Source organism: Tachyglossus aculeatus, chromosome 12 (genome assembly GCF_015852505.1).
Source record: "Tachyglossus aculeatus isolate mTacAcu1 chromosome 12, mTacAcu1.pri, whole genome shotgun sequence".
Lineage (NCBI taxonomy): Eukaryota > Metazoa > Chordata > Mammalia > Monotremata > Tachyglossidae > Tachyglossus > Tachyglossus aculeatus.
The window spans coordinates 27,135,042-27,144,873 of record NC_052077.1 but is presented as its reverse complement, the minus strand read 5'-3'; the positions used below and the strand labels follow the sequence as shown (position 1 = coordinate 27,144,873).

Sequence of the window (9,832 nt, the reverse complement as noted above, 5' to 3'; positions counted from 1 at the left end):
TTCCAAGCACTTAGTACAGTGCTCTGCACACAGTAAGTGCTCAATAAATATGATTGAATGAATGAATGAAAGAATGAAAGAGGATTGGGTCAAGCACATGTGATCTTGAGGGGATTGTTCTAGGCCACAGCTGCTCCCAAAACTTTTGGCGGTGGTCCAGGAACCCTCCACTGGGGTCAGACAGTCCGAGAACATCCAATGGCACTGATGATCTCAGAATGATCTTAATGAGAGTTTGGAGAGTATGGACTATATGTCCCAGTGGTTTTAGTAAAACCTTGGCACAGTCTTTCAGGGTGTAGCATTGTTGCTAATGGACATTTCACCAAAATGGCCCCCTTCTCTCTTCTTTTCATTAAACCTAGCCCTAAATCTTTCTCCTCATTTCTGTTTCTCTCACCTCATCCACCTTCTCCTTTGGACTCCCTCATACTTTACCCCATGACCCTCTGCTCCTATCAAAGCTGCTGCTGCTATGGAATTCTGAGCACCCTAAACTCCCCATGACAATGACTCCATAATGACCACCTGGATTCTAGACTGAAACACTTTAGGAGAGGGAGAGGGAGAGGGAGAGGGAGAGGGAGAAGGAAAGGGAGGGAGAGAGAGAGAAAGAGAGAGAGAGGGAGAGGGAAAGGGGGGGCACAGTTTGCCTTCTGAGCTGCAGCAGAACTCAGAGCTAGGGTTAACAGGTCCAAGGGCCACCCAGGCACTGACTCTTCAGTCAAGGAAGGCACCATGACGTCTCTTGCTCACAGGAAATCTGTTTCTCCAACTGTTGGAACACGAATGATTTTCACAGGTAAATGAAAAGCTTCTGATGCCCTCTGCATAGGACAGATTCCCTAAATCAATCTTGGCTAGCTTGATCGGTCTCTATCTGTAGATTTGAATACTCATAGAGTAGGTATATTTAAACTAGCAGTATATTTCAATTAGAAGTACTAATTACAAGTACTGAGTATAATTAGCAGTCGTTTGTACATGCTGTACACCACACTATTCTTTACATGCTGCTGTAAACCAAGGTGCTGCATTACCTCTTCTATATTATAGCAAGGTAATCATTTACAGAGCATCCTGGAGTGCCCAGTTCTGCCCTAGAATAAATAACAACAGCCAAGTGCTACCATGTTCATCGTCTTACAGGTGTTATGTAGACCAGAATAAATTCCTTCCTTAATTTCAACCATCTTATCAAATATTTCATGGTTTCAAGAGTCTAACACTTACGAGAGGTGAGTTCATTGACTCAACCTCAGCTAATCATATATTATTGGCATTTCTATTTTTTATTAAATCATTGGATTACATGTATGTGTGCAAGAATGTACCTAAAATGGAGGGCTTCCTTAGGAGGATGGCAGTGTTTTTTCTGACCTAAGAATCCCTTTAGGGATAGTCTAGAAAACTGCCAGAGACCACCTGATGAATGATACCAGAAGTGTTGGGAGACACATATAAACATGAGTTATTTTGCAAATCTCCACTCCATTAATCTGCCTCATGAACCTATTCACTCATCTCATTTCTAGTCCACCATAACATCACACTAATAGAAATGTTTGAAATTCAGTGATGTAAACATTTGGGAAGTGAATTCACCTTTACCATCATTTTCTCTTTAACAGAAATAAATAATCAGGTAACCCTTTCTCAATAAGTCCCAGAATCAAATATCTTAGATTTAGAAATTTAAAAAAATGAGTTGCAGTCATTTCTAAAATGTCCTTATAGAGAATATACACATTTAGTAGTGATGTTATACTTGTTGACTCCAGTACTTTCCATTCTGAGTTTAGTGTCCATAATTTCCTTTTTTATTTTAATCATATTTGTTAAGTACTTATCATGTGTAAAGTACTGTTCTAAGCCCTGGAGTAGATACAAGTTAATCAGGTGGGACACAGTCCCTATCCCATTTGGGCTGTAGTCAAGTAGGAGGGAAAACAGGTATCGAATCCCCAGTTTTCAGTTGAGGAAACTGAGGCACAGAGAAGGTAAGTGACTTGCCAAGTCACACAGCAGGAAAGTGGTAGAGGTGGAATTAGAATCCAGATCCTCTGGCTCCCAAGCCTGTGCTTTTCCTACTAGGCCATGCTACTTTCCCAAAATGTTTTTAAATCATTTTGTCACTCAACTAAATTTATCCAAGAATCACCAGAACAAAGATAATTTTATGAAGAGTTGGCAGTGGTACATTAGTAGAAGAGCCTGTATCATTAAAACAATTAAAAAAAAACCTCAAATATAAAGCATCAAGTTGACGTTATGCATTTAAGGGCCTTAGTAAATGTCCAAAACCAATCATAAATGGAACCCTTCCCACTCACAGTTGTTACAAAGCATCTGTCTCCAAGATTTTGCTCCTGAGTCTGCAAACCTAAGTGATCGAATTAGAGCTTCGGGTGAAAAAAATGACCATGGATTGGGGTAGGCAAGGTGGCTTTTCTCTGTGGGACTCTTTTAGTCTGTACCTTTTTCTGTCCATTTCTCTCTCCTCCCTACTTTCAGCGCAGGACCACTGGATGAGAGTCAGTGGGAATTCAATTCTGGCAAGGGAACACTTAACTGTTGGCCCTGCTTTGTGTGATCCTTGTCAGTTTTATTCCCAGCAAGTGACAAGGGATAAAGTACTTTCCAGAATCCTCTCGCTCCTCACCAATCACCAGAAATGATCTCAAAAACAGGTAGAGGTTTCTGCTGATCAATACTGCCATCCTTAAAAAAACATACCTTCTAGGAAACAGCATGGGGGAAAAGACTTTAAAATGAGGTAGACGACAAAGGAGAGGCAAAAGACTGAAACAGGAAGTAAACTGGGTTTTAGCAGCTAAAAGATGCACTTTAAAAGTTGGTGATGTGGGTTGCTTCTTGTTTAGTTTAGTTTAGAGTCAATCAACAAGCGAATAAATCCCATTTTGTACTAAAAGAATCATTTTGCGTTTTCCTAAATTTCAGGATTAATAGGTGGTCATTTGGAGCAACTCATTTATATCACTTTGGCACTGGTGCAGGGGATTGGGTTAAATGATCTGGAGGCTTCTTCTAAATATTATTTTCAGTGATTCAGCAAAACCATCAAGTGTGCCGTTCTGGAGTAGGTAATGGCTCATTGGATCATGGCTGGTATTTAGGAAAAAGGAAAAAATGTACATAGTTCTTAAAAATCACAGCTTAAAAGATTGAAAATATGCTTGATTCAAATTGGTGTCAGTTTTATCTCTCTCTAAATTATGCTGTAAAAATGAAATATCTTTTTGAATCAGTGAATTAACAGTTCTGCTGACAGGATAATTAGCGAATGTTAAGTAGTCAAAAAATTCTGCCAGTAGAGCTTCCTAAAGCCACAGTAACAGTACTGAATAATTATCTCCCAAAAATGCCAGGACAGCGAACTTGTCAGAGAACCTTCTTTTCGGGCGGTAAGAAACCATGATAAGCTCTTGCCCTTAATGGACACCTTCCTCCGAATAAATCCATCTGAAGGATTGAAGTGATTGAGTTCCTTCTTTTCAGTTAGTTTGGGTAATAAACACTCAGCATTATTTTGTCCGTTTATTGTAGAGACATTGTCAGAGATAGCAACAAAACTCATTTTTTCTATGGATTTCTAAAGCTTCCAAAATAATCTCATAACATAGGTATCTCTGCTCTTATCACTCTTGTTTTACAGAAACACAAGTCAGGAGGCTTGAGTCCTCAGAAACACATGACAATAACAAAGTTAAGAATATGACACCACCACCACCCCCCCCTCAATTTAAAAGCTCCAATCCCTTAATCCACCTGGACATTCCCTTCTGTTGAGTAAAATGGCTTTTCCAGTTCTTGAACTAGGTCCAAGCGCTTAGTACAGTGCTTTGCGCACATAAACATGATTGAATGAACTAGGTCCTTTCTTTATGACTGAGGGTCTGATCCAGCTCTGGGCCAGCATTTCAGGGATGTGCCCTCATGCTCAAGTCCCACTTTTTTTTGTTGTAGTTTGCTTGTTTACAGCCTCCTGAGGGAATAAGTCTGATCCAACCTGCTCAAAGAGCCCAGGACTGAAGCCTGAATCATGAGACTGAAAACGCAAAATGATTCTTTTAGTACAAAATGGGATTTATTCGCTTGTTGATTGACTCTTGTGGTGAAACTAAACAAGAAGCAACCCACATCACCAACTTTTAAAGTGCATAGGCTTCTCTGGAGTATACCTTAGCCCTTGGGTGGCCCTGAAGCCATCTTGGTCTTCCAAGAGCCTAATAGCCAATATCAAACTGAAATCAAGCTGGCTGAACGTCTCAAAAATGGCCTCGCAACCGTCCTCCTCCCTCTCTCCCCCCAACCCGAGTCTTCCCTGGTTCAGACCCAATTTTGGGGTTCAGATTGGGGGAATCCAGCACAACAGTGATCTTATTGGAGTGGTCTTATCTTGATTCATGCTCTATCTGGAGAACCCATGGGAAGTTGGGTTCAATAGCCAAAGTTTGGACCAACTCTATATGTGTTTGACCCAACCCCTTCACCAAAACAAACTGGAACCAAGATGGTGGCAGAACTGACCCATCCTTCTGGACCCATCTAGATATACATCCATGGGTCTGCTCTAGCTTTTCACAGAGGGATGGTGATGAGGTAGCATTGTTGTGGTCCTTTATGTTTCTAAATAATAATAATAATAATGGATTTGTTATGCGCTTACTAAATGACTCTTAATGTGCTTAAAGCCTTCCTTGGAAGTCATCTAGAATAGGGCAACCAGAACCAGATCAAACCTGATTCTCTTTCTTTCCAGTGAGTATGATTTTGCACAATTTATAATGATCCATCTATGTATTTCTCATTTTCACCCATCAGTATTCATTCATTCAATCGTAGTTATTGAGCACTTACTTTGTGAAGAGCACTGGACTAAGCGTTTGGGAAGTACAAGTCGGCAATGTATAGAGACGGTCCCTACCCAACAACAGGCTCACAGTGTAGAAGGGGGAGACAGACAACAAAACAAAACATTGTAGACAGGTGTCAAAATCATCAGAACAAATAGAATTAAAGCTATATGCACATCATTAACAAAATAAATACAATAGGAAATATGTACAAGTAAAATAGATAGAGTAATAAATCTGTACAAATATATATACAAGTGCTGTGGGGAGGGGAAGAAGGTAGGGCCGGGGGTGGGGGGGGAGGAGGAGAGGAAAAGGGGGGCTCAGTCTGGGCTCAGTATGTCCTACCTGGAGTCATGGGGAAGTTACAGGTCACAGGGAAAATGTGGTACTGGCTTCAAAGAAGTTACAGGCCATTGGAAAAATGTGGTGGTGGCCTTGAAGTGTTTACAAATGAATTCTCTTAGCTGGAAGGACAGACCTTAAGAAAAGAAATGATGATAATTTTGGCATCTGTTAAACAATTACCAAGCACAAAGAATTGTACCAACCACTGGGGAAGATTTCCGCTTATATATCCTGAACCTGTGGCTTATGTGTGTCATGGAAGGAAGGTCTTCAGCAATTTCTTTTATCTTTATCCTTCCATCTAAAGCACCTTTTAATTGGGAAGAACACAGAATCAGTGATTGCCACGGCCCAGCTCCCTGGGGGATGGCTGCTGCTGGATCAGCAGCAGGCAACAGACTTCAGAGGGAGCACCCCCCACCCCATACCATCCTTGCCCTGGGCCCCCTCTCCCCACGCCACCGCCTGCCAAGCTTTCCTGGGGACAGGTCTCCTTTTAACTCTCACCCTCCTTGAGAAAAGCAGAGAATTTCTCTTCCAGGAGAGAGTGAAAGGGAAAGTTCAGCAGGGGCATTGTCAGAAGCAGTGGGAAGGGGTCAAGCTGCTTCAAAGAGAGTCCCTTTCTAAGCCTTCACTCTCCCCTCTCCAAAGGCCCAGCTGCTGCTTCCTCAGGATCTCCTTGCGGGTGGCAGGCTGCTGCTAAAATGGCTAAATTGGGAGCACAGTCAGACCCAGTTTTTGGTTTTTTAAAAGAGCAAACAACTTCAAAAAGCAGCTCAGCAGCAACTGTGAAAAAAAGCATATGGAGAAGATGGGATTTAGGAAATCTTACTTAATGGAGGAGAAAATTTTCCAAACCTGCAGTATTGATTCCTTTTTAGAGAGGGTGAGAAAGAGAAAAAATATATATATCATTTCAAAACAGGCACATCCTCCCCTTCCAAGTGTAAATGTCTTGAAAAAGAGGACAGTATGGCACTGGTGACTCTTTAAGTTGGTAGGTCTTTTTTCATTCCAAGATGCTGTTAAATTACTCTCAACCTTTGGAAATGAAGGGTAACTCCAAGGTTTTTGCATGTCCATTAGCTTTTATGCTCACTGAGGAGAATCATTTCCACTCTGAATATATTGTACAGGTCATACATAAGCAGGATTACAACTGCTTGATTTGTTCATTTGATGCATTTATTTCCTAAGCATGATGGAGACTGCAGCACTTTCCCCGCTGCAAGGCTTTTGCTCTTTATTCAGTTATTTTCCTCTCAGTAATCCAGCAACTCCTGTGATTTTTGGGCCTACAGGCATTATTATGGTGTTGTACCCTTAGTACGGTGCTCTGCATATAGTAAGCACTCAATAAATATGATTGATTGATTGACTAAACTCCTGAGGGAGCTCTCACGATCTCTGGCTTCTTTGCCTTTCCCAGAGGGACACAGAAAAGTTTATTTCTAAGGATAATCAGGTTCTTGGAAGAAAGTTTCGGGATAACTAGAAAAGGAAGTAAACTGTCCTTTAAAAATGTTGCTATTATTTCTAGTGCAGTAGAAAGATATTCTAGAGTGTACATTGGGGTCAGGGTTTGACTTATTTATAGTCCAAGGGACTCTGGATTTCAGGTTGGCTGAAATCATTTCCTGACCTGGTCAGACTTCCTCAGACTGACCTCCTTCACTGACACATCTTTAAATTATTTACCATAAGTTATTTATTTATTCATATTAATGTCCATCTCCACTCTAGACTGTAAGGACATATGGGCAGGGAATGTGTCTGATAATTTTGTTGTACTGTACTCTCCGAAGTGCTTAGTACAATGCTCTGCACATAATACTAAACACTCAATAAATACCACTGATTGATTGATTGATTGACTGATTGATTGATTACTGCCTTCCCATTCAGTGACTGAGCCAAAATGTAATGCCCTTTATACCCAAGGGTGGAAATGGGGATGAACAGGGTTGAGTAGATAGAAAATAGCTCATGGGAATAGGATCTGTCAGGTCTACCAGTAACCAAATCATTCCACAGGCATCATTATTGATTTTGGAATAATTCAGAGATCCCAGTAGAAATCATTTCCTTTTCCACCTATGGAGGTCCCAGAAATATTGGTTTGACTAAGGCAATTTTGAAATGAATTAATCAAAGTTTACCTTAAAATTCAGTCAGTCATCAGTACTGATTAAGTACCTTCTGTGTCCAGAGTAGCTGTACGAGAACGTATTAAAGACATCCTTGAACTCTGATAATGCAGCATGGGTTAGGGTTGTGGTGGTTATAAAAAAAAATGTATCCTTCTTCCCATGTCTATCAAGGGCATCTTTGCCATCCATTCTCCTCTGACCAACTTAAATGAGGTATGGGATCGGAGAAGCCCTACTGAGAGCTCACCTCCTCCAGGAGGGCTTCCCAGACTGAGCCCCCTCCTTCCTCTCCCCCTCCTCCCGCTCCCTCCCGCCTTACCTCCTTCCTCTCCGCACGGTACCTGTATATATGTATATATGTTTGTACATATTTATTACTCTATTATTTTTTATTTGTACATATTTATTCTATTTATTTTATTTTGTTAATATGTCTTGTTTTGTTGTCTGTCTCCCCCTTCTAGACTGTGAGCCTGCTGTTGGGTACGGACCGTTTCTATATGTTGCCAACTTGTGTACTTCCCAAGCGCTTAGTACAGTGCTCTGCACACAGTAAGCGCTCAATAAATATGATTGAATGAATGAATGAATGAATGAATGAGAGCTTGTGAAATCCTCTCTGGTATAACCCTGTCACAGATTTAAGGGCCCAGACAGTCAGCCAGAGGCATAAAGGAAATGGCTCAGGGTCACACAAGTGAGCTGTGCCAGTGGCCCAAAAAAGTTCCACACAGTATAACTCTGTTGTCCATAGAAACAACCGAGGGTATTTCTTCCTGGGAATGGACTTCGGACATTTTCATCATGCGTCAAGATTGGTGTGGATTTTCACATAGCTGATAAACTCTTGGCACTATTAGCAGCCTGTATTAGTTTGAAATATCTCCATTTTTCTGGCTTTCCAGTAATTAGTTTTGCTTCCAGTCATTTCAAGGGTCTCTGAAGGCATAATTGAATTTTAATCAAATATAATTAACTTTTAAAGGAAAAAAAAAGCATAGGGATTACTTTCTCAAGTGTTTCTCTGGTCTTGGCACTCAACCCTTCAATCAGCACACTGCCATTATTACGTGTAGGAATTATATTTATTTTTAGTCACTATTCTCAACCCTCGATCTATCTGGCTGTGCCAATGGAAGATTTGTGGCCCTTCTGGGGTAAAGTCTCTCCTAGGCATACTTATCAGGCTGTATGTCAGAGGTAATTAATCGCATTTAGTGAACGCTTACTTTGGGCAGAACATTGTACTAAGCTTTTGGGGGAGTACAACAGAAGAGTTGGTAGAAACGTTCCCTGCCCACAAAGAGCTTACAGTCTAGAAGGAGTTTATAGTCTAGTTGTCATATGGGCTGAGAAAATGAGTCGGACACTATACTGTGAACCTGGATGAACACAGTGTCTTCATTACTGAGAGCGATCAATCAATCAATCAATCAATTCTATTTATTGAGCGCTTACTGTGTGCAGAGCACTGTACTAAGCGCTTGGGAAGTACAGGATCATGAAATAATAATAACAATTGTGGTATTTGTTAAGCACTTACTATGTGCCAGGCAATGTACTAAGCACTGGGGTAGATACAAGCAAATCAGGTTGGACACAGTCCCTACCCCACATTGGGCTCACAGTCTTAATCCCCATTTTACAGTTGAGGTAACTGAGGCACAGACAAGTGAAGAGACTTGCCCAATGTCACACAGCATACAAGTGGTAGAGTCAGGATTAGAACCCAGCCCCTCCTAACTCCCAGGCCTGTGCTCTTTCCACTATGCCATGCTGCTCTCCTACATGCCTACTACAGTGCTCTGAGAACAGCAAGCCCTCAATAAATGCGATTGATTGATGATTGATTGATTACCGACCCCAGACTGATGGTCTCTCTGAGTGGGCAGCTCCATTTAGGCTTCATTCTGCCATTCCAGCCTAATTTTCAGCTCTGCTAAAGCCTGGTGGTTGACTGGGGAGAAAAGGAGAGGCAGAAGAGGAGAGCAAGGAGAAGACAAATCACAAGAAAGAAAAATGGAGCAAGAGTACCTGTAGAGATAGCGGCAAAGGGCAGACTAATCAGGAAGGCTTAAGATTAAAATACAAACAGCCATTGACATGTTCATGTAACTATTAATAACTTTTTGAAATCTTGTAACCAAGACCTTGGATCACTAACCTGAAACCTGGGATTTGATTGAGCAAAGCCAAATGCAGTGACTCTTGGCTGACTATTTCGCGTGCTCAGTGAATCAAATCTATATACTTAGTCTGTACGTGTTGGATGATGTCACAAATCACAGAAACTACCATCACAACAAATACCACTGACCCTCTCCCTGAAAGTCTCACAAGAGAAATTAAGGCCCATGGGGGCTTGGAGATAGAATTATCTTCCTCATTAGTGGAACCAACTAAGGTCTTCCCTTTGTTCTGTGAATTGATGACTGGTTTCTGAGGCTAGCAGTAAGG

The 9,832-nt window shown here is 41.3% G+C and overlaps 1 protein-coding gene across 1 annotated transcript in view; it reads left to right on the top strand.

Annotated features, from left to right (window-relative positions):
* Positions 1-666: 666 nt before the first annotated feature.
* C12H4orf45 (chromosome 12 C4orf45 homolog) overlaps positions 667-9,832 on the top strand; it is a 52,449-nt gene continuing 43,283 nt past the window's right edge. Inside the window, exon 1 of the mRNA XM_038755262.1 lies at positions 667-802. Within this exon, the coding sequence (XP_038611190.1) occupies positions 739-802 (64 nt within the window). The 5' untranslated portion in view covers positions 667-738. The remainder of the gene's footprint in view (positions 803-9,832) is intronic.